The 27,187-nt window shown below is 52.3% G+C and overlaps 1 protein-coding gene across 1 annotated transcript; it reads right to left on the bottom strand.

Moving 5' to 3' along the window:
* Window positions 1-222: 222 nt before the first annotated feature.
* On the bottom strand, window positions 223-24,251 carry PLEKHN1 (pleckstrin homology domain containing N1). Its single transcript, XM_030507704.2, has 16 exons — window positions 24,101-24,251; window positions 22,276-22,375; window positions 17,192-17,338; window positions 16,870-16,950; window positions 15,556-15,643; window positions 12,181-12,305; window positions 11,181-11,330; window positions 10,739-10,819; window positions 6,666-6,735; window positions 6,167-6,321; window positions 5,482-5,676; window positions 4,742-4,969; window positions 4,003-4,155; window positions 3,129-3,308; window positions 2,830-2,878; window positions 223-2,116 (listed from the first exon to the last, which is right to left on the bottom strand). The coding sequence occupies exons 1-16, from the start codon at window positions 24,178-24,180 to the stop codon at window positions 1,923-1,925; spliced, it is 2,076 nt and encodes a 691-aa protein (XP_030363564.1). The 5' UTR covers window positions 24,181-24,251; the 3' UTR covers window positions 223-1,922.
* Between the last annotated feature and the right edge of the window lie 2,936 nt (window positions 24,252-27,187).

Here is a 27,187-nt window from a genome sequence, read left to right as displayed (position 1 = left end):
AAGTCCAACTGGCTTTAGCATTAGAGCTCCAGCCAGGTCTCATTGCCTGACAAACGCCGGGGAGACTTTGCTCCAGGACAAGGTGTTTACAAGTGCCTGACCTGAGCTAGAGACAGTCACCCTCCTTGGACACAGGGCCCCAAAGGGATGAAGGGCTTTGGAACAGACAAAGATCCACCTCCCTTAAACCAGATGACGGCAAAGAAAGAGAGAAGCAAAGTATTCCAGAAGAATGTGTATTGCAATTGTCCAGTCCCACAGAAACCCACCAGGGAACTATTACATCGATTGGGAGGGGCTTTCCCCTTTTGATACGTTGCAGAAACCCGATTAAGAAGATCATGGTGACCATCTTCAAAGCCAATGTGTTCATAGGAGCTCATGAGCATTGCTGCCTCCCAGTGTACTTTATGCTTTTGATGTTCCCTAGTGCCGTTTTGTTCTGAATAAATACATCCTTTTGGGGGTTACTAGATACAAATCTTCCCAATATGAAAGCAAACCTGAAACAAAACGATAACAGATAGAAGACCCAAACCAACACACACACGAACGTGCAGACAGCCGCCCATTCTACAGGACCGAACGTCATCCACAGCGAGACAATTAAATATATCTTCAACTCAGCCACATTTACACGTTAAATACATATAATCCACTCAAACCTTGCATGTAAACTTTGTTGGGTACCTTCTGAAGAGAAGTATAATGTAATACATAGATATTCAAGTACAAAGAGCTCCTGGATTGTTTTGTTTGCACCAGTGAAAGAACAAAAATGGAGGTTTTGGTAAACTGTTTGGTTTGCAGCCTCTTTAGGGAACAAAGGTTAAGAATTTGGAGCCTCAGGTAAAAACACTGGGATTTGCTGCTGACCTTTTATGTGTTAAAGGATCTGGCCTAAGAGGCTGGAAAATGATAGCACTGAGACTCTGTCCCCTGTTGTTTGTGTCCTGGTCTTGCTGCTGCTCTGGAAGGGGGAAGAAAGAGGTTACAGCCCACAGTGGCATTGCTCTGATCACTGGAGTGTTATGGCTGTAGCGAATTTTCTTCCTTCCCTTTCTCCCTAGATACTCATAGGCAGCATTTAGTGCAAGCCCAGCAATGTGCAGAGGGGTGGAAGGAAAGGATGCAGTCCTATGAGGGTGATCTAGGGCATCCTTATCCACATAAGCCACTTGGCAGCACAGTTCTTGATTCCACCTCATAATATTGCAGGTCACCACCATGGTTTGGAGCCAGCACTGGCAGGAAAGAACTTTCTGCATGAAGTGGAAAGGAAGTCCCATTCTGCCCAGATCTGGATTTCTCTTCTCCATCTCTTGTCAGTTAACTCTGACCTTGCAGGAAGACAATCCTATGAGCATAGCTATTGCTACCAACCTTATATACTCTGATGGGGCATGTCTCATGAATCTTTGAAGACTTCAGAGCTCAGTGGAGGGAGGGTTGGTTTAACAGCTGTTCTCAGGGATCAATGGATCCTCAAAGTGACCAGCCTGAGGGCTCTGGTAATAAAGATCAAACTAACCCAGCCATCAGCCAGCCCTCTTCTTTGGCCTCTGAGTGACTGCTCCACGTGAACACCTAGTCCTTTGTATCTAAGGGAACCTGACCAGCTTTTTGTTCTTCCTTTCATTTTCAAGGGGACAAAGCTGTTTCCTAGCCAGAGCTCCCTAAGCTGGGGCAGCCACAGAGCATACCCTTTAGCACACACACTGCTCTCCGTGTCTGCAGAGGATGATGCTTTTGTGCTTTGCCCCATCCTCAGGTTCAGAGATGTTTGGGACATGGGAACCAGCCTTTCACAGAGCAGGGTCCTTCCCTTTGCTTTGTACACCCCAGGCTCCTCACCCTGGAGGAAAACCCAGTGAGAAAAGAGCCCCGGGGGCTTTTCTATGCCTAGTTGCGGAGGCTTTCCCTCAGGCCTGGTAAAACTGCTGGCTGGGAGCTGGGGAGGTGTGGGGGATGTCCGGCTCCTTCTCCTCAGCTTCCCACAGGTTGTCATAGCTGAAGTCACTCTGGAAGCTCTGGAGCTCGGCATAGTCATGGTAGGCTGAGGAGTCGCTGTGTGGGAAGCTGGTCTCTGGCAGGTCGTAGGTGCCAACATCCCCATCTGCAATAAGACAAAGCAAAGCACTCAGAGAGCTCATGAGTAACCCAGTGGCTGCCTGCTCCTTTGCCAGCAGAGAGTACACACGACAGTCAGCAAAATCACAGTGCAGATGCAACTCGATGTGGGCAAAGTAGTGGAAGCGTCTGTGCACCCCTACTCTGCTCTGGGGAAACCTACAGTCTGCATCCAGCTCTGGGGCAACAACACAAGAGGGATGTGGAGCTGTTGGAGCAACTCCAGAGGAGGCCATGGAGATGCTCTGAGGGCACCTCTGCTCTGGAGACAGGCTGAGGGAGCTGCCCCATCCCTGGCAGTGTTCAAGGCCAGGTTGGACACAGGGGCTTGGAGCAACCTGCTCTAGTGGAAGGTGTCCCTGCCCGTGGCAGGGGGTTGGAACTGGAGGAGCTTTAAGCTCCCTTCCAACCCAAACCAGCCTGTGATGACTCTATGGAGCGCGCTATAGAACAAACCACAAGCCCCCAGGTGACTGGAGCTGATAGGCAGTGAGGGGAAGCCAAGACCACTGCCTCAGACAGACACAGGCAAGAGGCAGGGTGACAGACCCAGTCCCACCATGAGGAAACAGGAGGAAGGGTGGGCATGCATGAGTCCCTGTGCTCCCTATCAGCCCTGCTTTGAATGATCCTTATGGAGACAGACACCGGCGAGGCAGGGTGGGCTGCAGCACCCAATGGGCCTCCCAAGAGTCTCACCTGGTAGCTGCAATGAAGGGCCCAGATGTTCCTCTTGCAGAGAAGAGAGCTGAAATGAAAGAGATGCATTGATGAGGATGGCTTAGCACTGCAGTGCTGATAGCACACACCAGGGAATCAGGCCTCCGTTGGTTCACCATCCCTGCTCCCCAAGATGCAAAGGGCTCAGAGCAACGAGCTCAGAGCCCTGCAGTGACCGACCACTATTCCAGCCTGGAGAAAGGCAGGAACCCCTGCACCCCTGTGTATTCCCCTGCAGCCTGCAGTGTGGGGCACTCAGACTGCATTTACAAACTCACCTCTTCAAGGTAAGGAGCATCAGGAGGCTGCAGCTGGAGGCGGCATGAGGAGCTGTACGGAGCCACAGGCACCTCTCTGCAGTGACTGGGCAGGGGCTGGCAGTTCCTCTTCTGCAGAGAGAGATGGTCTCTGCGGGCATTCGCCTGTGCTGAGCCCGTCTGTCCATGACACTGCAGGAACTGAACCAAAACGCTCCACATTTGGTGCTTGCTATGGACAGTTGGGCAACACTGACCTGCTGCTTCCCACCTGTAAGCCAGCCCTGCTCTGAACAGGGCAAATCCAGGTTTTCTGCCTACCTTACAAATTCTACTACATTCCAACCCTGAAAGCCTTAGATGGGAAAGAAAGAATTGGCTGCAGGCCCCTCGCAGTGACCCACAGAGGTGGCGGAAGTTGGCCAGATGTGAAGGCAGGAGGAGGAAGACTACCGGCAGCTCAAGGGATGAAGAACAGAGGCTCACTGTTTCCCTGAGAGGTGAGTAAAACTAAAAACATAGCCTTTAACAGACACTTATCACAGCTGGAGTTTTTTGGGGTGGATAAAGGGGTCTCTGCATCTGACTCATCTCTAGTTTCTGTAGACTGGATGATCACATCTCAGTCTGTGCCTTTGTTTTGTGGTTTCTGGCTCTTCCTGGGATTGTGGTGAGCATCCAGTGATAAGACAGGGGAAACCTGTTCCCCTCTGACTCTGTCCTGGCTTGACAAAACAGAGAACCTGCCCCACCCCAAAATGCAGCTTCCATATCCTGCTCAGGCTCAGGCGGACAGCAGGAAAAGGAATAGCCTGAGGCGTGATTTCTGGAGCCGAAAGCCTGTGTGCTGAGTCAAGACCATAACCAGCAGCAGACACGCTGGGTGCCTCTTTACCTCCTGCAGGAAGCTGGATCCTGCCATGCTGCGAGCACCAGAGGAACTGGGGGTATAGGGGTCTGTGTACAAGGTGGAGCGGGGCACGGCTGGCTTCTCCAAGGAGCTGGAAGCTGTCGAGGGCTGACTTCCCACCAAGCTCCATCTGTTCAGCTAAAAGGCAGAATTGAAACAGAAACATGACATGCGGTTCCCTACTTGGAATTCATCCCCAGGAGGGATCGGAGTGGGGAATCTCCTTGCAGCTAAAGTCCCAAATGCTGCTCAGTCATGGGGGATGACAGGGCTGGCTCCCAACTGTGGCCATCTGTGCTGACAAGGGTACTTCCCTGGGTGCAAGGCAGATGCATGCTCACATGGCATCACACACTAAACCAATAATGGACACACATTGGAAAGCTTGTGTTGGCTCAGGAATGAGTGCCCAGCATCTCAGGGCTCCAAGGTGCTGCTCTATTTCTCATGTTTAACCTCACTTCCCATGGACCATTTTCAAATGGAACTGAGTTTCACACCTTCCAGGTCAGCTCTCCCTGCAAGTAACACTGTAAGGAAAATGCAACCCATGCACCAGCTCCTCTGCTGCTTGACCCTTCCCAGCCCCACCATGTCCAACTTGGAGCTTGGAGCAACCTAGTCTAGTAGAAGGTATCTCTGTGGCAGGGGATCGGAACTAGATGACCTTTAAGGTCCCTTCCAACCCAAACCATTGTAGGATTCTCTGTCGCAGCCCCCTTACATTGCTGAGGTCCAGATGTGGCAGGGGAGCTGCGGGGTGATGCCGCAAGCTGTGTGCGGAGTACGGCTCGTTGTACACCGAGGACAGGAGCTCGCCATTGGGGTTCTCAGGAATGAGGCTGCAGATGTTCCTCTCGGTGTCCTGGCTGGGCAGTTGCTGGCCACAAGGTCCACATTTGCCCTTGGACTTCCTGGTGCTGCCTCCCCTTCGCAGGTCCTGTGCCAGGCACTGAAACAAGAAGACAGAGCCTGGAGATGGCTCTTCTCAAGCCAACCCCAGGTACACAGAACTGGCTGCAACCAGTGCAAGGTGCTGCCCTGCTAGGGCTGCTGCTGTGGCATCATGCTGCACACATGCATGGTCCTGCAGCCGTGCCTGTGCCCCATGTGCTCATCCCCATGCATGCCCCTGGATGCTGCACAGCATCAGAACAAAGGCTCTGACACCACCACCTCCACCCACAAGCTTTTACTTTAGGATTTCATCTGAACAGCCCCATTTGCCCTTTTGCAATCTGTACCAACAACCCTAATGCAGAGCAGAGTTTTGGGATGGGATTCCTCGGCAGACTTTTCCCTTGTCAGCAGTAACAAAGCTGAGCCAGGACAACTACAGGCTCCAGGCATGGATTTGCCACGCTGCATAGCAAACACTGACCGCCCAGCTCATGGATAGACCACTCTGCTCAAAGGCAGTGCCTGTGCCCACATGCATCCCATGCTTTTGAGGGATTCACTTACATTGAGAGGCTGGGAATAGCCAGAGGAGAGGGGATCTTCAAGCACCCTGCTCTCAGGCATCAGCACGAAGGACTGTCCATCGGGGAGAGAGCCGCTGTTCTGGGAGAGGTGTGTTAAGGTGGCCACTCTCCCTCCTGACGCCCAGGAGTTGGTACGGCCATCAGAAGTGAGGGACCCTCTCCCACTGCCGGCAAACTAGATGGGGGAGAAGAAGAGCATGGAGGAACAACCTTCTGGACACAGGCACATCCCTCCCCAGCCCCATCTCCCACCACACAGCACTGTGACAACCTATGGCCAGGTTGAAGGCAGTAGGATGAAGCCTCCTGGCAGCTCAGGGGTTGCAGGACAGAGTCAGGAAGAACCTCCAAGGGAAGGGAGGACTTCAGCAGTATGGGGAACACCAGCCACAGGCTCAGAAATAGCCTTTTCGCAAGAGATGTGCCTTTGACAGGCACTCAGTTAGCCTGGTTTTGAAGGATTTTAATACAATATATGCCTATATAATGTAATATAGGGCTTCCAAATAATTTGCAGGGATCAGCAGCTTCCTGACAGCCTTCAAGCAGGGACCTGGAAGCAAAGTCTGCTGTGTCACCAGAGTACTCACACGTGGCCAGAGACAGGACAGACAGGATAGCTGGGAGACATGTATTGATTAGCACACAACCCCACAGCACGTTACCTGGCCAGGATGAGGCAGCTTTGATCCTGGGAAACTCTCTGATCCAGAGAGGGAAGAGTCGGCATTCCGGAACTGGGCTGTTTTGAGGCAGTAGAGCCACTCCTGGTAATCCTCATAGCTGCGGCAGGTCACCCGGATCGAGTTGATCAGTCGGCCTGTGGAGACATCACTCACTGCTCTTACTGGGCTTGGTCAGAAACCCATGGGAATCCGCTTGCTCCATCCCTCCTCACGTTCTCCTGGGATCTGGAGAGCCGGTGCAGGGACGATGGGAATGCTCTGTCTCCAGTGCTGACCTTTTGCACGTGGCTGAATGTGGGACAGAGGCAATCCCAGCCCAGATCTAAATGAGGGGGTGCGGGTGCTGCTGGCTCACGCAAAGCCAGGGCACAGATGGTCCCAGATTTCAGAGGGTTCAGTTCACAGAGCTCGGGTGCTGACCCAGGGCATGGCCACAGCTCCTCAGCAAAACCAACCCAGCACACCCCTCAGCACACACCTTCTATTAGAAAGGAGGTTTTCTCATTCTCTTCAAACAGCACTTGAATGGCGTTGAGTGGCAGCTCACCCTGTTGGAGAGACAAGCAGGCTTAGGAGTGCAGAGCTGAGCACATCACAGCCCATGCTGTCCAGCAGGGAGGACAACGTGCCTGCTTCAGGGCTGGAGCCTCTGCAGGCAGCTGGCTGGCAAAACGCCACTTCCACAGGGCTTTTCCAGTAGGGAAAAGGAGCCTCTTGCAAAGCTTTTCCATCTTATTGGGGAGCAGGAGGAGGGGAGGCCCCAGCACAGGGCTGGAGGTGAGGATGGAGTGAGGATGGCAGGAGCCTGGCTGCTCATTGTGTGACATGGGGACAAGGCACAGCTCGGCCCCACTGGCAATTCGCTGTGGGCAAGGGGAGGAGGAAGGGGAATCTCAGAGCCTAAATCACCTAGACTGGGTCTGCAGGAGATGAGAGGCACGCTGCTAATCTGGGTGAGGACTTGGCACCTCCATACTCTCACAGGTGTGGGGCACAGGCATGTTGGAGAACTCTGTCCCCAGCCTTACTGCAGGAATGAAGCCTCTGAAGTGGCTGCACAAGCCACTTCTGGAAGCTCTGTCCTTACAAAGTCCCTCCCAACCTGGGAAAAACACTCCTTCCCTTGCAGTCCTGATTCCAACAGCTTCCCATAGTTTAATGACAGACTTCACTTTGCAAAATGGGACTTCCAGCAAACTTGCAAACAGGAATGCCCACAATCCATACCCTGCAAAGCCTTCCAAAGACAGGGCTGAGCCCTGTAAATGCCAGCTGGTGAAATGTGAGCTCTTGTGCTAGAGGGCACAGTTGTGAACGCCACTCCTGCGATCCCAGTGGGCTCTGCACTTGCATCCATGTTCCTAACAGCAGGGCAAGGGAGCTAAAGCAGCCTGTCACTGGCAAAACTGGAGTGGGAAGATACCATCTGCTATTGCCCCCAAGTGCAATAACACCTTTGCATGCACATCCACACTGTCCTCTCTGCCATCACCCGATGTCCCATGGCCACCCCCATATCTGCTGCTGTGCCAGGCCCAGCTCTCCAGTGATCCCTATGGGACTGGTAGCAACGGGACTGCCTGTTCCAGGCTTCTGCCGTGCTGCCTGCTGCCAGGAGTCCTTTAGGTGTCACTGCTGGCAGCTTAATTCCCTATGAAGGGCAACCTGGCAGAAGGGCCAAAGGTCTCCTCTTTCTTTGGGGCTCCCCAAGCTGAATTTTCCTTAGGGAAATGAAACCAGAACAGTCCTGGGAGAGCAGCTGGAGCAGATTTTGCACCGGAACCACCTCACAGAGGAGCTCATTGCTTTACTCCTCAACTCTCTCCTTGTCCAAGCAAGGCGAAACCAAGTGACGCATCATTTCTTTGCTCCTTAAACCCCTGTTTACCTCTCCTGGATGTCACCTAACCCTAACTGTGGGCATGGAGCACTAGGCAAGGGTAGCTGGTGCCAATGGCCCTGGGAGCAGCTCCTGGCTGGGATGGCAAACACAGGGTCTGGGGAGTGCTTAGGAAACCAAGTTCCCACCTCAAACCACTCTCCCACATGCCCGGCAGCAGCGCAGAAAGCAAGGGCAAAGCCCTCTCATTTAGCTCAAGGTCCTCTCAAGAGATGCAATCATTCATGATTCATTTGCCTAATTTTACAGGGTGCAAAACAAGGCGTCTGGCAGAAGCTCCTCCTCATGCCCTCGCTGCAAAGCTGCACAAGGCTCTGGGGAATGTGGCTGATGATGTGACAGCTTTGCCACGAGGGAAATGTGGAGCTGGAGCAGGCACTGTGGTTCGTGCTGGCCTCTGCAGCAGCCTGTGGGCACACGCAGCCTGCTGTGGTATTTCTCCTGCACCAAAGTGATTTATGGGCTGAGCAGTGCAGGAACACTGACCTTGGGAGGGAAAGCCCAGGCAATGCTCCGTGACTTGTTGTCCCCTTTTGCTGTAAGAAATCATGGAATGGTTTGGGTTGAAAGGACCTTAAAGCTCCTCCAGTTCCAACCCCCTGCCACGGGCAGGGACACCTTCCACTATAGAGCAGGTTGCTCCAAGCCCCTGTGTCCAACCTGGCCTCAACACTTCAGGTCATACAGATGCTGCAAGGCTGCATGTGGAGGGGTCCTGTGGTGCCTGCTCCTGCGCTCCTCAGCTCTAGCACACTGGAGCAAGCTCTTCTGCCACTAAGGATGACCTTGAAGGGCTTCCCCCAGGCACCCAGTGCTCCATCCTCCCTAACGCAACAGCTCCCCGTCCTTGGGGGCTACAGTCCCATCTACGGAAGCACAGCAGCATCCCTCAAATAACCCACATCAGCTGCAGACAGCCCCTCCAGCCTTCCCTGGGCGTGACATGAACTTTCCCCTCTCCAGCAGCTCCCCCCTTGCTGATTTATGCCTTGCCCAGGGCCTTTTCCCACCAGCAGCGAGCCAGAGCTGCTGTGGGTGAGCCCCATCCTGGCAGGCTCAGCCCCTGCCTTCCCTTTCCCTGTCCCACAGGCAGCACTTGGCAGCAGCAGCTCCTGTGGGTTGTATGAAACTGGAGAACAAAAGGGCCGGGTTATTCCTTCACACACAAATTGCAGGGCTCAGCGTCTGCTCGCAGGGAAGGGAAGTTCATTTGCAGAAGCCCTGGGAGAAGGAAGGCTCCTGTGCCCTGACTTGCCTGTGGAAAATCAGGTTCCCAGTGCAGTGTCACAGGCTGGTGAATCAGCCCCTGGCTGCCCTGGGCTGAGCATGAGCCCTGCCATTACCCCAGTGCTGAGCCGCCCAGGGACCCACGCTCAGCACCGTGGGAAGGGAACATTGCATGGCCAGGGCAGACAAACCTGGTTTAAGCTTTCAAAAGAGATGAGTTAATCGGAGAGCCCAGCCCAAGGCCCCCTTACGTATGCTCCATTCCCAGGAGCTACAAACGTGTTCCCAAAAACAAGCTCTGAGGTGTGTCACATAAGCCACCGGCTGCTGGAAAACACCCTCCAGTGCTGCAGAGGGATGGAGGAGAGCTCTCACTGGTGTATATCCCTCCTCATACCCCTTCCTGCTGCCCGCAGAGCATCTCCTCTGGCCAGGGAGATGCTCTATGCAGCCTTCCCTTGAGTTAAAAGCAGCCTGCATGGCTCGGAGCCTAATGTGGACACGGTGAAATCATGTGAAGAAGGACCCCAGTGAGTTCACGCTGCATTTCACAAGCCCTGAGACTCTGCAGGGTTTCCTTGTCACTGGTTCCTCTCTCAGTGACTAGGAAGGATGCTGCACGTGCAGGTTCACAGACAGTTCAGTCCTCCTTTTGGCAAACAGGGCCAGAAAGCACAGGGTTGTTTAATAGCCATTGCAGTGGTGTCTGAGGTGGATTTCACATTTCAGGGCTATTCAGACTGCAGGCAATGCGAATGCAGCTCCCAGGGCCCACAGTGCTGTCTGTGCTGAGGAGCCCAGCACTGCTCCCACAAGCAAAGACACAGCAGTGCACTAGAGAAGCTCATCTCACAGCCCCTGGGGCACTCAGACCTCCACATCCTTGCTGGCCCTTCCCCTGGTGTGCCAGACATTGCCCAGAGCCCTTGTCCCACAGTGCCAGCAGCAGCCTCTCCTCTCTGCCCACCAGCCAACTAATGCCTTTGCCCTTCCCCATGAGCATCAGATGTGCTGCCTGGATGCTACCTGCTTCCAAGTGGTCCCACAGAGCAGGGCCTGGGAAGCAAACCCCCTGCTGGGACACTCTCTGGGGCTGTTCCAGCTCCTGTCTCAAGCAAGCAAGCCAGGCTCTGTGCCAGCATAACCACACAGAAACATGCCAGCCTCCCTCCTCCCAGAGACTCCAGATTCCCTGGCAGCCAGCTCCCTTCCCCCCGGGCTTTTGTAGGAGGGCAAGGTGTTTCTCATGGGAAGATAGCTTGCAACATCCCTCTGCCTGCTGGCAAGGGAGCAGCGTGCAGGGAAAGCCCTTGCCAACACAGGGAGCACAAGGGAAACCAGGTGGAGAAGGAGCAACAAGCCAAAGAGGTGCTGAAATAGCTGCTGTGGATGGGTGAGAGAAAACAGGGAGGTGCTGAGCTTACCTTAAAACAGAGGCTGTTGTGCTCTTCAGATACTATCACCAGTGTGGATGGGTAAAGCACCAGCAGCCGGTCATGCTGCTCCTTGGAAAATAAAGAGGAAGAGGGTTCCCTGTGAACAGCCAGGCAGGGCTCAGATCCGGAGAGCCCTTCACTTTGTCTGTCTGACAGCAGCCTGAGGCAAAGGCTTTGGAAACAGGGGCTCCACGGAGATCCCTGCCAGCTCCAGCTGCCAACCCTGTCCTGCTAATGCTTTTATGCACGTGCTGTCCCCAAGCTGGAGACACAGGACCCATAAAAAACCTTTTTCCATGCACCAGGATATAGATAAAATGACCCTTCAGGGATATGTTGGATTAGTGGCAGCAGGTAGGCAGAAGCCTGCACTTGTCACTTCATTTCAAGCCGTGCTGACAGGAGGTTGCTCCCCAGGGATGTGTCCTACCTGGAAAGGCAGATGCTGAAGCTTCACTTTGGAAACACAAAGGACATCGCCTAAGGATTCCCGCTGGGTCCCTCTCCACTCCTGGACAGGCATGTTCTGCACGGACCACCGCAGCTCCTCCTTCCCAATGGAGCTCTGCTTCCAGTCATTCTAGGGATAGGAGCAGAACTGAGAAGCAGGGTAGACGTGTCCTCCCCTAAGAGTTTAGGCAGCACACAGCACATCTCAGGGCACTTTTGAAGTGTGGCAGAAGTAGGAAACAGTAAATAAACCTGTGCAGGAGCCAGTTTTCCCACTGGGATTGAACACTTGGTACGTAGCATCATCTGTACCTTGCCTTTCAAAAGAGAATACCTCTGTTTTACAAGTGGGGAGATGGAGACAGGGAGGGAAGTAAAACACCCCGCAGAGACTGGACGAGAAGACAAGTCTCTGGAGTGTGCTTTTCCAGGCCCTGGTCCCAGTCTCCTGCTCCTCCAAATGTTTTGTAAACTCTCGATCATTGCACAAGCAGCCAACTGTGTGAGAACTTCTCTGAACCAGCCCCAAACCTCTGACCCTTCAGGGCCTGCGGTGGTGGCACCTCAGGGTCACTGGTCTCCCTTTCCACACACACACCCTGCCTGGCCCTATTGCAAAACCTTCCTTTTTGCACTCTAAACCTCACAGGAGGCTGCACAAAAGCCAAGCTCCTCAATTAGAAGCTGTGTGTGTGCACAGACGCGCAGCAAGCTGTTGTCAGGGCTCAGCAGTACACAGCATCCTTGGGGTTGCCATTCAGGCTGAAATCCCACCTCACTCTGGTGCTGATGGCACAGACCCAGGACCCTCAGGCCATCTGAACACAAACACACATTTCCTCCCCAGGCAGAACATTCCAGAGGCTGCAAAGGTTATCCCTCCCACTGAATGCAGCAGGAGCAATACAACATCCACTCAAGTGGCCCAGCTCTGTTCAGCTCTGAGCCCACAGCACACCTCACTATCAAAAGACACTAACCTGAGAGAGGAAGGGCAAGCCAAGGCTTCCTCCGTTTAGCTGGATCTGTTTCTCCAGGTGATAAAGCCACTGCTTCAGCTCTGACTCAGTGGGGCAGAACACGATAAGGGGATTCAGCAGAGGACCTAGGTATGTGAGACACACGATGAGCAGAGCAGATAAGGGCACCAGTTGCAGCATCAATAAGAGCTGGCCAGAGCTGTTACACTCAGCACATCACACATGGGCCGCCTGTCAATGCATTGCTCCGTCAACATCACGCTCCAGCCCTTCCTGCCACTACTATCCCAGCAGGGATGACTCCAGCACCTTCCCTCCACCAGCCACATCTCACTCTGACCATGAGTCACTTTTCAATCCAAATCCGGGCCAGGAACAAGAATCAAAGACAGTCCAAAAGTCAATATTGACATCAAGAGACAGATTTCAGCTTGAAAGTCCACAGCAGCTTGTGAGAAGCATCTCTGCAGGCAGAGGCTATCACACTGTGCTGCTGCAGACAGCCTAACTCAATGCAAAGTTTCATGCTAGTTCTTACTTTCGCTTTGGCACTCAATCTGTAGAACACTGGTAGCTTCCTGACACTATCTAGTGCTTCACCAAATACAATCTGTACCAGACAAGCTAAAGCTGCTCTCAGACATACTCTTAAAGGGAGGAACAGCCCCTAAATCTTGTTGATTTGAATGTTTCCAGCTATCATTCACTTAAGAGCACAAGCAGAGAAGTCTCCCACACTCCCTGCTATTCACTGCAGACGCAACCTAGTGACGTGAAGGATCATTTCTGGCAGGCTGCAGAATGTATGTTATAGTTAATAATTTACCAGTGATCTCATATGAGAGCATACTTGGTGCATGCTCAGTAAGATGTGGCTTTGAGGGACTTGGAAGTATGCAGATAAGCAAGTGTCCTGGCTAAGAGTGGTACTTTGCCCTGCTGTGGAGCCTTTCATCCCATAATTCCTGCATTATTCATGAACAACAGTTAATGATGACTTTGAAACACCGCTGTCTGACAGGAAATGCGCTAACACAGACAGAGCAAGGGTGGGGAAACTGAGGCACAGACTCCCTGAGTGACTTTCCATAACCTCTCCATTCAGACCCACTACAGTCATTAGGTGTCAAGCATTACTGGGCACCCAAGTGCCTGTGTGCCATCGTGGCATCTTGTCTCCTTTTGCCTTGGTTTTCCAATGGAGATAAGGTGATTCCCTACTTTATAGAGTCACTATGATGGTATAAAGGTGTTAGCTTTATCTAGATATTCTGAATACTTCTCTGGGCATCCAGGTCCCTATACAAACAGCAGGAATTTTGCTGGTAGGGCATGACCCTTAACATGGCACTGCTTGCTCTGCCACCTCCTCTAAGGCCAGCCTTTCAGAGGTATCCTGAGGGCTGTTCACGTTGCCACGTCTAAGCAGGGCCCCAAAGGAAGAGAAATGAGAAAAGGAACTCCTGCCTAAGCCTGAAGCCTCAGACGTGCCTGAAGCTGGTGCAAGGAGCTGCTGGGGAGGCTGTGAAGAGAGGCTGCTGCTTATTCAGTTCCTGCCACTTCCCTCAGTCCCAAGGGTATGTTTGTGACAAGGCTGTGACACAGCCATGCTGAGCAACCTGTGCCGGCCCTCGTGCTCTTTTCTTCTGCCCTGTCCTTCCTCTTTCCTTTGTGAACGCTTCCAGAGGAACACTGGAAGCAAGAAAACCCTTTCCCAGAGCACTTTATGCCCAGCCAAATCTCTCTGTCTGGGGACACTAAAAAGCTGCCCCATTTGTAGAAGAGGGAGAGGTAACTCAAGGTGCTCAACAACTTCATCAGCATCAGAGGCTGTGCAAGAGAAGGACCACAAAGCCAAGGTGATGGCCAGCCACAGTCTACTTCTCCGTGCCAGTGCACCAGGGATGGCTCTGAATGCTGCCAGGCTTCATTCTCATGCTCCACCTCCATACATCCAGTGATCCTGCCAGCATCTCTGATGTACTGAACAAGCCTGGGAAGTGCAGTTTATGGGGAACTGCTGACGCCACGGGATTGCACAAGAGAATGGATGCGCGTCTTTTGTGTCTCAGGGTCATGAGACAAAAGAATTCCACCCTCAGCCTCTGTGGGGCCACAGACAAGGTTCTTATCCCCTCCGTGCCTTGATTTCTCCCCCTGCAGCTCCACTGATCTCACTGATCTAGAGCAACCCGGTCTAGTGGAAGGTGTCCCTGCCTGTGGCAAGGGGTTGAAACTGGATGAGCTTTAAGGTCCCTTCCAACCCAAACCAGCCTGGGATTCTATGATATCCTGGCAATCCAAATATTGCTACCTCCTTGGTTTCTTCATGTCACTGCTTCCTGCTATATACAGCACTCTGCCAGAGGGGCTTTGGTTTGTTCTTTCCCTAAGCAGGACACAACCCCAACAAAGCTCGAGGCAATTTTCTACCCAGCCACACTCCTGCGTGTTTTAATACAAGCAGAACAAGTCCACACACCCCAGGGCAGACGCCCCTGACTGGTTATGCCTGGGAGAAGCTTCCCTTCACTTTACAGACTCCCAAAAAGGGCTGGAGAGCTCTGCCTAGAACAGTGTAATCAGTCCTTAAAATGAACGTCCCAGCTCCTCTTTATAATGTATGTAATCTTTCCATTCGAGTGGTCCTTGTATAACTTTCTCTCTACCAGAGGACACCAGAATACACAGACAGGGCCTAGGACACAAATGAGCTTTCTTGGCTCTGTATCATCACTTACTTCTATGCACTTCATGCTTTAACTACTACTCCTGGGGGCTTGCAACTGCTGTAATACAGCAGTGATTAAGCTAAAAGAAGCCTCCAGCCAAGCTGCAGACAGGTTGTTATCCCAGGAAAAACTTTATAAAGCAAGTTTAAAAAGCTCGTGGAATCAGGAGTGCCGGGGAAGAGGGAAGTGACATTGGGTCCTGGTGTTAACAGCAGAGGCAACTTGCCTCTCAGCACTGTTGCCCATCAGAGTCACTTCCTCACCTCTAGGTTTAGATGGTCACAAAAAGTAGGAGAAGGAGCTTTATTCCATTCCTTCAATCAAATGTGGTGCACAAAGAGACTGGGCATCACCATGTGCCCTGAGCACTAACGAGCTGGAGCACAGGAGCATCTTCCTCTGCGCTCCCTATCCGCTCCCTTCCCTGCCTGCAGCCCTGAGCATCACTGACCAGGAGCTTAGGAGCAGGGAAGCCTTGGAGGGAAAGCTGGAAATGCAGGGAGGAAGAGCTTCAGCTCTCTGCAGCCTCCTTCCCTGCACAGCATGGTTCTTCGGGACAAGTTCAGAGCAGGACAAAGTGCAGAGACAGTCGTGATTCATACAGCCTGTGTTCTCTGCTCAAAGCAAACCAAGAGGCACCAACCTGCAATGCGAAAAGCATGATCCTCCTGCCCAGTGCTCTTCCCAGTCTCCATTTCATACACACTCAGCTCTTTCAAAGGCAGCAATCCCTGCATAAGAACACACCATTATTTTGAGGGGTAGAACACTTCCTTTATATTCCAAATCCTTCAGTTTGAAGCGAAACCTCATCAACACAAGAAAGCCAGAAAATGGGAATGACCATAAAGCAAAATTGAGCTGCCCAGTTTCTATACTCCAGTTCTTCAGAGTCTCTCTATAATGAAGCACAGGATGACAAGTTTGTGCTCCCTGTCTCAGGCTTTCTAAACAAGCACTAATGCTAATAGCTGTAATGCCTAGGGGCCAGTATTGGCACATTAATTCCTTTTTAATTCCTCTAGAATTAATAAACTAAGGAGCTGTTTATAAAGTAGATGGGAGATTCTGTAAGACTGTTTGCATTGTGACATGTGTCTTTCCTCTTGAAGGCTGGATGACTCGAGGGATTGTATTGGCATGCAGCATTAACCTCAAGTCACCTAGAAAACAAGAAATCACTTCTAAAAGGCACAAATTTGACCAACATCTACAAAACAGCCACGTTCAGTTTTAGTCACTCATGTGGAGGGAGAGAACATTCAGGGCTTCCTGGTTGTTCAGTAGTGATTTTTTGGCTGCATGTGCGAAACAGCCTATTGTTTGTAATACATAGAATCACAGAGTGGTTTGGGTTGGAAGGGACCCTAAAGCTTATTTAGTTCCAAGCCCCTGCCACGGGCAGGGACACCTTCCACTAGAGCAGGTTGCTCCAAGCCCCTGTGTCCAACCTGGCCTTGAACACTGCCAGGGATGGGGCAGCCACAGCTTCTCTGGGCACCCTGTGCCAGCGCCTCAGCACCCTCACAGGGAAGAGCTTCTGCCTCAGAGCTCATCTCAATCTCCCCTCTGGCAGGTTAAAGCCATTCCCCTTGTCCTGTCCCTCCAGGCCCTTGTCCAAAGCCCCTCTCCAGGTTTCTTGTAGCCCCTTTAGGCACTGGAGTTGCTCTAAAGTCTTCCTGGCCCCTTCTCTTCTCCAGGCTGAACCAGTCCAGCTCTCTCAGCCTGTCCTATCTTGAGCAATAGGAGCTCTGACCCTTGCCAACACATAGCGCTCTGCACTTGGTATCTCCAGGTAGCCTAAACACCTACCAGCCCTTCACAAGCCCTTATGCTACCTCTATCCTTCATCTCTGCACACAGACAAGGCCAAGGACTCAGGTGAACTGAGGTTGTCTGGGTACAGTCCTTAGGAAGACATGCTGTCTTCCCCAGAGATCACCTCGAGATGCCCTACCTGGTAGGTGAGTCCATTGGAGCCCATAGACTGGAAGTACAGGTAGGACTGGAACAGCTCCAAGAAGCAGTCATTCACCTCCTGCAGAAAAGAAACGTTTTGGGGTTTATCTCAGGTCACTTTCCTCCTCCCAGCTTCCCTCTGCACCTCACACTGGTCTGTGCATGGAAAAGCCAAAGGTCGCTTATCCAAAGGCCACCACCACATCTCTGCTGGTGGATCTGAGCATGGAAGCATGACCCAGGTTCCCACTGGGATGGGAGCCAGTGTCACCAACCACTCCTGGGAAGAGAAACCCTCCCAAACAGGGGCTGCAGCTTACCTGGCAGTGCTGGAACTTAAACTTGACCTTGGAGTAATAGATCATCTTGCCCAGATTCCTGACAACCGTTTTCCTCCGTCCCTTCTTGAACAGGCTGGGGAACCTCTGGTCCAAGTTCTCTTTCTGGTTTTCCTGGTTCTGAATATTCTGTACCAAGAATTCCCAATAAAAACCAAATCAGAGCCAGTGGGATGGTGCCTGGAAGAGACATTCCCAGAACATCTTCCCAAAAGGGTTCCTCAGAGAGGCTCCCTGGGCATGTGCCCGGGCTGGGCTGTTTGTTGTTGGGTCTCCATGCCAGCGTGGAGCTGGGGTTTGGTTACTTCATTCTCCCCATGCAAGGGGAGATACTGACCTAAAGGGAGGTTTTCTGGGTTGGGAAGAGGGGGTGCAGAAGCACATCCTACATTTAGGGTGTCCCTACATGATCTCCTGCCATCCTTATCAAATTCTCTGCAACAAGGACTGCTCAAGGCTAAGAAAGCACAGCTTGCCTTCCACTGGGGTTAGTGGAAAGGTGTTCTTTGCCCTAATTCCACCTGGATTCCTCAGCAATCCCATCTGCTCAGATCCCTCGGTTTCTCCAGGTGGAATGTGTTGTTCCAGATACTATTTTGAGTCCCACAGCCATATGAGAAGCTGCAAGGCTCTGAGTTGTGGGGCTGCTTATTGTCAGTGCAAAAAGGCAAGGGAAGCTCCATGAGAGCAAGGGCTGATGTGAGAGGGAGACAGCATCCAGGGCTGGGGCATTCCCTTAATTCCTGCATTCTGGTTGTATGGAAATTCTTCCTTTTGTGCCACAGCACAAACCCACATCCCTACGGCACTCTGCTGCTCACAGCCCAGGGCTGCTGCTGCACTGTGTGGATAGTGCATGGATCCAGGGGTGAAAAGCTCTCCCTGCAGTTTCTTTGGGAAGAACGGTTTTATTTCCAGGGGTTGGCTGATTTCCTTGGGGATAATACTGGCTGTATCCCAGTGAGGCCACAGACACTAGGTCTGCACCCCACTGTAGTCTTAAATGTCAGCTTTGTTAGGCACATCACACACTTTGGGTGGTCATTCCCAACCAAAGGAGAAAGGCAGGAGGGAGAGGCAGGGTTCGCCCTGCTGCCCTGTCCCCAGGCTGTGAGGCCACCTTGGTGGGATCCCTGGGGATACTCCCATGGCCGCGCTGGAGGTGGGATACAGGGTGTAGCGGTGACATGCAGCTCCCTATATGCTTCTATCCAAACAGCATTTCCAGGAATGAGCAGGGAGAGGGCTGTGGGGCTCCGCAGGGATCCAGTGTCAGCCGTCACCCCACACACCAGCGGCTTCCAGCGCTTCCCAACCTGCCCATTCCCGGTGTGCTGTGCCAAGGAGACAGCTGCGTAAGCTCCATGATAAATGGAGAGCAGCAGAGCCGAGCAGATCTGTCTGCTGGGGCCTCCGTGACTCAACCCTCCGGCATGAGATTAACCCCCCTCATACCCATAGCAGGGCCAGAGGGGAGCTGGTAACCTAATGCTGTCCCTTCTACCTGCAAAGCTTGGGGCTCCTTCCACTGAGTGGAGGAAACTCTTTTAAAGGCACAAATTAACCCCTTCTCTGCTCAGCTTTTTCCCCACCGGCTCCATGCAATTCCCATGAGGAGCACCCTGGAGGTGGGAACCTGCTGGCTGCCAATTCATGCTCTCACCGAGAGGCAATTACACATAGGAAGAGATTACATGTGAGCTCTGAGCTGCTGTCAGAACAAAGAGCAATGGATCACCTGACAGCAATAACAAAACACTGCTGGGATAAGGGCAACCGGCACCCGGGAGCAGGGAGAGGGTAAAGCAATGGAATTATGGACGCGGCAATAGCAGCACCAGCTACCAGCTGCCTGGAACATGGCAGCCAAATTCCCCTGTAGTAAGTAAGGCCCCAAGAAGCAAAAGCAACCATGGAGCTGGGAATCCAACAGTAGTTTTGGGAAGGAGCTCAGCCAGCCCACCAGCTTCCATAGGGATCCTGCTGGGGTCAGGAGGGAAAAGGAGAGCCTCCACTGCCACGGTTCATGGAGCAAGGAACAAATGAGATGGAATACCTCCTGCTCCCAAACAAGCATCAGGAAACTCCAGCTTGCAAGGGTTTGCATTAAGGCTGAGATGATAGTGGATAAACATGGAGGCATCTCCAAGACCATGGACAAAATGGGATCACATCACTGAAATCTCCTCCCTTTCAGCTGCAGGACCCATCCACCCCACTTCACACCAGTCTTTCGAGCCCCAATCTTATCACTCATGATCAGACATTGTGGTTTTGCAGGCAGAAATGGGACTGTTCAGGTCTTTTATATTTTACCAGGTCTCAATTTTTTTCCAGCAATTTCATATCCTTCCCTGGAACGCCACTGTTAAACCCCAAATTAATGCAACGTTTGTGTGTGTGCAAGAAGCTCATCTGTTTTGTCCATACAAGCTTAGAATGGTTTGGGTTGAAAGGACCTTAAAGCTCATCCAGTTCCAACCCCCTGCCACGAGCAGGGACACCTTCCACTAGAGCAGGTTGCTCCAAGCCCCTGTGTCCAACCTGGCCTTGAACACTGCCAGGGATGGGGCAGCCACATCCATCTGCAATGCCTATGGTTTCTTTGTCCCCTATTCCCAGAAGCAGGCTGTGTAGCACTGGCTTTGGAAGGTTAATGGTGCTTCCCACAAACTCCTCATCATCTGCTTAGGTCCAACAGCAATTTCCCAGGATGCAGAGGACTCAGCTCTGGAGAAAACAGCTCCTGCTGAGCCTCAGATGTCTCTGGGCTCAGACCCACAAATGCATCCCTTTGGTCTTTGGGGGATTGAGACAGATCTGGCCAGCCCCCAAAAGCAGCACTGGGAACCCCACGATGTCCTGGGGGAGTCAGGGACCAGAGCTATCACAGCCTCCTCCATGAGCATCACTTATCTCCCTGGCCCATGCATCCCTGAAATCATGGGGATGCCTCAGAGTGCAGCCAAAAGGAAAGGCAACTGGCATTTATCATACCCCAGCCTGCTGTTTACTCCCCTGGCTGGGCTGTGCTGGTGGCAAGCTCTTTCTTCCCCCATTCCCATCCTGATCAGTGCCGGTTCTGTTAGCTCAGCTGGGTTTGAAGCAGTGCAGAGCATTGGCAACCTGGTTTCTGTCTGGGTTTGGTGAAGCAGCAGGTCTCTGGCAGTGCAAGTGCCCCGACATGCTCTCCCCCTGTCTCCAATGCCTCATCCCGCAGGTAGAGCAAGTTAATAATTAAGCTGCCTCAGCCCCTGCAGACCCCAGTGACTCCCAGCTGAATCACAACCCTGGCAGCAGGAAGAGCTCAGCCTCTCGACGTGCCCTGGGGCTCCCAAAGCTGCTGTTTAATGATAAAAGCAGCAAATGAGAAGCAACACTCCTCTGGCACATCCTCCCCCCTTGCTTCTGCTTGGGCTTCACAGGGGCTGGGACTGGGAGGTGTGGGAAACAGGGCATGAGGCTGGTGGGAGCAAAAGGTTTCATGGCAGGGTGCAGAGGGAATGTGGTTTTCAGGGATGTCACTTGCCCCAGCCCCAAACTGTCTGTCATGGCCTGAGGTAGAGGTTTGGTGATCCCATCTCCTCTGAGATTGCATCAGAAGAGTCCCATGCTGATGGTTCCTTTCTATCCCACCCCCTTTCTATCCCAGCCCTTCCTGCTCTTAGAGGTGTTTCTCCTGAAAAGCCAGGAATGGGAAAAGGGCAAAGCCAAGGCTTTCTCCAGGCCACACAAGAAGCTTGTGGCTGAGTTTGAATCCCATGTGCCCCAGGCGAGGGTAACATCCAAACAACCGCTCCGCCTTCCTTCCTTCCTTCCCTGGAGAGATCCCACACTCTCCTGTGCTCCCGAATGAGTAATCTTGCAGTGACCTTTGTTCTGTCAGCTCCAGGATCCGCTAACATGACAGCTTCTCCAGCAGAAGGATCCAGGATCCATGTAGGACCTGGTCCCATCCTTTGAGATGCCAGCTGAGTCCCACAGGGACCCATGCCCACGCCACATCCCCATTACTCCCATTCACAAATAACAGGCAGAAGCATGAAACATTCCCAGTTCCGCTGTACTTCCCACCTCAGCACAGACACATGTCCCAAGAGAGAGGACAGCACTCACCCAAGGACACCTCACAAGCCAGGAGGAGGATCCCAGCCCTGCTCCCTTCTCACACTCACATGAGGAAAAGCAAAAGGGTTGGAAAGGGCCAACATGGGAGAAGCTGCATGGAAAGGGATTGAAGAGTCCCCGCTTGTGGGGAGCAGATGTTGGAACCTCTGCAGCAACCCAAAGTACATGAGAACTGCTCAGAACTGAGTGATCACCAGTGAGATACACCTAGCCAGCAGCTTGAAACCCAAGAGATAATGTCCTGCTGCTGACCTGCTCTGAAATTACCTCCGAAATGTGCCTTGGTTTCCCCCTTCCCTATATCCACATATCCTGTTTGCCATGCAGTGGGGGAGATGCACTCACAGTACAGCCCAGTGGGCCCCAAAGCTCAATCCACATCCCTGTTTTACCCAAAGGAGCTGAGAAAACATAGTGGGGTTCATCATTTCACCTCTGCTTTCCCTGAGCAGTGCTGGGAAATGGGCCATATGGCCACAAGGCTGGTACGTGCCTGGGACAGACCTGCCCTTCCTGCTTACCTTCCCCAGGCTTATTGCTAATACACTGCTGCTCCGTCTCATTCCAGCGTGGGAATGAATCATCCCACCTTTGAAGGCTCGCTCTGATTTCCCCCTTCCTTCGCAGGCTACCCAGAAACAAAAGAACCAAGAGCAAAGGGGATGTGTGGGGGACATTCCCACCGTGCTGCCTTGCTTTGCTCTCAGCAGCATCCTCCCACCCCATCACGCGTTTTGGGTGATGGTAGGGTCACCTCAACACCTTCATGGAGCTCATCTCTCCCTGGGCTGCAGATGTGACCTCCATCTCCATAAGACATCCCTGCTGCTACCCCCAGATCCGGACCCATCCTCTTTCTGATGCTTTTCAGCACTGTCCTTAGGTGGGAATAATCTCTGGGAGCAGTAGGAAAGGGGGTTGGACATGTTTGTACTTGCCTTTCCTGGAATATACTGCAGGATTTTGTCTGTGGTCGTATCTCTCTCCTGCCCTCCTTCTATCCCAAAAAAGCTGGGCAGTTTCTTCTTGCCATTTTGTCTACAGAAGGGAGAGAAGAAACCGAAAATACACACATGCAAACACACATCTAGGCTGATGCACAGTGAATTCTGCCCTAGGAATCAGGAAGCCATAAAACTAAGCAAGCAATTTGTCACGGGCTTTCTAACCATCCCAGTCCGGTAAAGGGCTGATATACAGCCTTGGAGAACTGTGATGAGGTTTGTGCTGTATTTGTTGGTGTGTCTTTGCCTTTGCATCACCAAAGGATGAGCTGGGCTCATGGGTGTCTCCAAATCAGTGCAGGGACCACATGTTCCATTGCAAAACACAAAGAGCAAACCCAATCCTGATGGCTGTTCCAAAGCCCCTGGAGTGGAGATGCATATGTACACATATACCACTATATAGCCACAAAGAGGTTTGATTTCCATCTTGGTGGGTTTCCTCTCTCTTTCCTTGCACTCCCAGCTCCTCCTTGCATGCCCACCACTAAGGAGGAGTCGCCAATGCTCTGTTGGGACTTCCCAGCAGTTGCTCCATCTGCACCAGATTGCAATGTTTGGCTCAGCAGAAACCAGGCTTATCTCCATGGAGAGCGTGGGAAGTGGGAGTCATCAGGGATAGGAGGTGCTCTGGGGCTCGGCTGTTCCCCTGCAGCCACCCCATGTCAGCCCTCCAGGGTCCACATTCCCCAAGTGATCCCCCCTCTTTTATCCCACAGTAGTTCCACAGACTCCTACAGGTTTGCTCCCAGTTTATGGCAGCACAGGAGGCCGAGGGGACAGTTTCAGTGTCTCCTTTTGATTAGAAACCACTCAGCTGAGCAGGGTTTATGGGGTTTGTCTCAGAGCCCAGCATGTACACTGAAACCAGCACGAAAGGGGCCAGCAGGATCATGAGGAATCACCCTGGTTCCCAACAGAGCTCCTGTCCAGATTGGAACACTCAGGATTGGGAGGCTTCTGCTTTGGGTGTGCTGAAGTACTGGCAGGAATGGGAGCATGGGAAAGGCAGGAATCACAGAATCATGGAATCCCAGACTGGTTTGGGTTGAAGGGACCTTAAAGCTCACCCCGTTCCAACCCCCTGCCACGGGCAGGGACACCTTCCACTAGAGCAGGTTGCTCCAAGCCCCTGTGTCCAACCTGGCTTGTTCCACACTCCCCGCTAGGCTGGGGTCCATCACTGGGTACCTGAACGCTGCCCTGCCCAGCCCAGCACCAAAGATCCCAAAGGATTTCACGGACATTTTCAGTTGTGTCTTCACTCAGGGTTCCAAACGCAGCTCAAGGGGCAGAGCGTTGGGATTTGGGGTTTTCTCCCTGAGCTCAGAGGAGGGTGAATGTCATTCTTTCACAACAGAGCACCGAGACTCTGGTGTCATGAGTAAAAACATCGCGGGTGAAAACAAGGAGTGTTCACTCTGCACCTTGCCCTGCCTGCTCCATGGAGGGGAGCTTTAGTTTTCCAACTGAAATCAACTACATCACAGCTCTCCCAGGGGCAATGTGCTGGGATACACTGCTGGCATAGCCCTGGAATTCCCTTCCAGGCACTTGTGGGGAGCTGATTGCGCCTGGCACTGCCCAGCACCCCATGAATCCATGCAAGCCCCGATTCTGCTGAGCACACAACTCACTCCTGGCTCACCCGAGCAGGGCTCAGCCCCATCCTGCGCGCCGCATCCCACGGGAAAAAAGCCAGCAGGGAAAGCCAGCACCGCTTGGAAAGCAGCGCGGGGTAAAAGCAAAGTGTACTTACTCTTTCTTCAGCGAGGGCTTCCTTCTGAAAGAGCCTCGGAGCCTGCCGGGTGCTTGAGGAACACAAGTTATGTTCCCCATGCCGGCAGCGGCCGGGAGCGCCCCGCAGCAGCGGGATCCGTGTGTCCGTGTGTCTGTGTCCGTGTGTCACGCAGGCGCTCCCCTTCCGCCCGCCGTGACTCGGGTGGGTGTGAGCTGTGCGAGGCTTTGCGCTGAGGTTCCTGCCCCTGCCCCTGCTCCTGCCCCTCTCTCCCGCCCCGCTCCACGCTGGGAGGAGCAATCCAGGCCCCGGGAAGCGCGGGCAGGACGGCATCCCTGCGGGAGCGCTGCCGCTGAGCCCCGCTGTATGGTCCCGGCAGCCTCAATCCCTGCTCGATCCTGACCTGGAATGTGGCTCTGGAATTTCTCCGTGACAAACCGGTGCCCTCAAGCTGGGTGAATCCGGCTTCAGAGCGCATTTTTCCCGTAAAGAGGAATTAAGCACAGAGGTCTCTGCCCTGCCAGTGCCTAAAGGGGCTGCAGGAAAGCTGGAGAGGGGCTTTTTATAAGAGCAAGTAGGGACAGGACAAGGGGAATGGCTTTAACCTGCCAGAGAGGAGACTGAGATGAGCTCTTAGGCAGAAGCTCTTCCCTGTGAGGGTGCTGAGGCGCTGGCACAGGGTGCCCAGAGAAGCTGTGGCTGCCCCATCCCTGGCAGTGTTCAAGGCCAGGTTGGACACAGGGGCTTGGAGCAACCTGCTCTAGTGGAAGGTGTTCCAGGGGATCGGAACTGGATGAGCTTTAAGCTCGCTTCAACCCAAACCATTCTATGAATTAAAACCCCAGCAGTGCTTAGAGTGAGTGAACACAGCACACTAACATTCCTAATAAATGAAAGTCCCTAATAAATAAATGGAGTCCCTGATAAATGCATCTGGAGTGTTATTCCGAAAGGAAACCAATCACTGATCAATTTAACCAGAAGCAAAAAGGATGCAGAAAGACAATAGCAGTGATTGTTGTTTTAGCTTTCTCTGAGGAGTTCCAAAGGCTGTACTGTTGTATTAGTTAAAAACATCCCAGCCTGGATTAAAGGTGAAATAAACAGTATTAAAATATAGCAAATAAACAGGTAGTATATATAGAAATCTAGGAGTTATGGAAAATTGGTAAAGGAAGCAAAAAGGGATGTGTATGACAAGATAACTAAAGAGATATTTATAGAGGAAATGCTTTCAAAGATTCCTGACCATGGCATGAGTCCCTTACTCTGTGGAAATAAATAGAAATAATACTAGTGAGTAGTTAATGATAATCCCAAAGGTAGATGCAGAACAACTCTTCCTGTTCTATAGATTGCAATAAACCCAGGCAGTGTAGTCATAGGAAATGACAAACCCCTTTTCCTTCCATGGGACTGCGGGTGGCTGTTGAAAAGTGAACATAAAACTCAGATCAGAAGGTTCAGAGAATTCACATCGAAGTGGTTTACAAGACATGAACAACAAAGATCTTCCACCAAGGTCTTGCAGGACCATGGAATTGGGGAAGAAATCACTTAAATTAATGGGGATGCTGATATTTTAATGGATAAAGAATCCTGGAAATCATGGGTTTGTCAGTGCCACTGAAACGCCTACAAAGACTGGAAGATCCATAGATCTCTTGCAGACTGGTCAGTCAGGGAGAGTCAAAGGCAACTGTAAGAGGGACTGTTCCTTGGGAAAAGCGTTTCTGTCCTGCTCCAGGGAGCAGGATTTGCCTCTAGTGACAGCCCAGAGCTCCATCTTGCTATGGGAACAGAGAGGCTACAGGGATGTGGAAGCACCTGCATGGGGAGCAGACCTGTGACAAGCAGGAGACAACAGGAAGAGATGCAGGGAAAGTGAAGCTAGGAGCCAAGCTGAACCCAGGAACAAGAGTTTCCTGCTTTTTTAACAGGGAAGGTTATCTCTACCTGAACAACTCCCAGAGGACTGGGATGCTTCTTCAGCAAGGGATGAAGCATTTGACTCAGAGATTTGCTATGTGAGGCCTTATGGCCAAAATGGGTGTGTTTGTTAGACTCTATTAGCATCCGCCTTGTCTTGGCACTGAAGACACCTTGCACTACCAAAGTCCACATATCCCCCGAGAGACAACTGTACAGTCAGGCAACACTTGCCCAGAGAGAGCTGCTGATAATGGACATGCCATAATATTCCCTTTCTGTTGTATTAACATTAACCTTCACAATCCAGAGTAGGACACCCCTCCGGAGGGCCCCTCTCCATGGTTTTGATGGCAGGGTGCTTCTGCAAGCTCTGTCCTCTGTGCACAGCTGTGAAACGACAATCCAACAGCAAACCCACAGCCCAGCACCTCCTGGCACAGCCCAAAACTCACGGTGAACAGCAACAACTGTATATCCTTCAGGAAAAGCATGAGTCCTCTTAAGATCCATGGCTAACACGGTCAGCAGTGTGACCAGAAATGTGCTGTTCCTAACATGTTTGTCCTACACACAACCTTACAGCTCAAACTTGTGGTATAACTGCCTCTTTCCTGCTGTTATTGCAGCAGGAGAGAGGCAAATATGCAATATTCCTGTGAATATGCATCCTCTTCATCACTGGGACATGAGACATGACCATGGCTGGTAGGACCGATGTGACCAGTGGTTGAGGGCAACTCCTGTTCTCCATGTGCTGGGCACCCAGGGCAAACAGCTTTCCCAGCCCCTCATTCAGGAGAGCCTGAACTGGCTGGGAAGCAGTGAGGCTCCAGACTTTAGACCGACTTTTACAGCAGGATAGTTATTTATAGCAGCCTGAAACAGAAGCAAGAGCCTAGAGAGCAGCAAGAAAGAGGACACGGCCTGGCTATGGCCAAGTCTTGCATGCCGACCTTGCAGCATCACGGCTTAACTGCAGGGCTTGCAGCACACACACATGGGAAAGTTCGCTTTGGGGCCCCACAGGGTGTTGCCATGCAGCTTCTCATTGCTCTTTTCACCCCCTGCACTCCCACCACGGTGAATGGGGTTAGTATTTCCCCCCACCAGGCAGCAGCGACTGGCAGCAGCGAGGGAAGGCGGATCTGATGTGCTGCTGAACCAGGCCAACCAGCT

Source organism: Strigops habroptila, chromosome 16 (assembly GCF_004027225.2).
Source record: "Strigops habroptila isolate Jane chromosome 16, bStrHab1.2.pri, whole genome shotgun sequence".
In the NCBI taxonomy this organism is placed as follows: domain Eukaryota; kingdom Metazoa; phylum Chordata; class Aves; order Psittaciformes; family Psittacidae; genus Strigops; species Strigops habroptila.
This window is presented reverse-complemented; position numbering and strand designations above follow the sequence as displayed.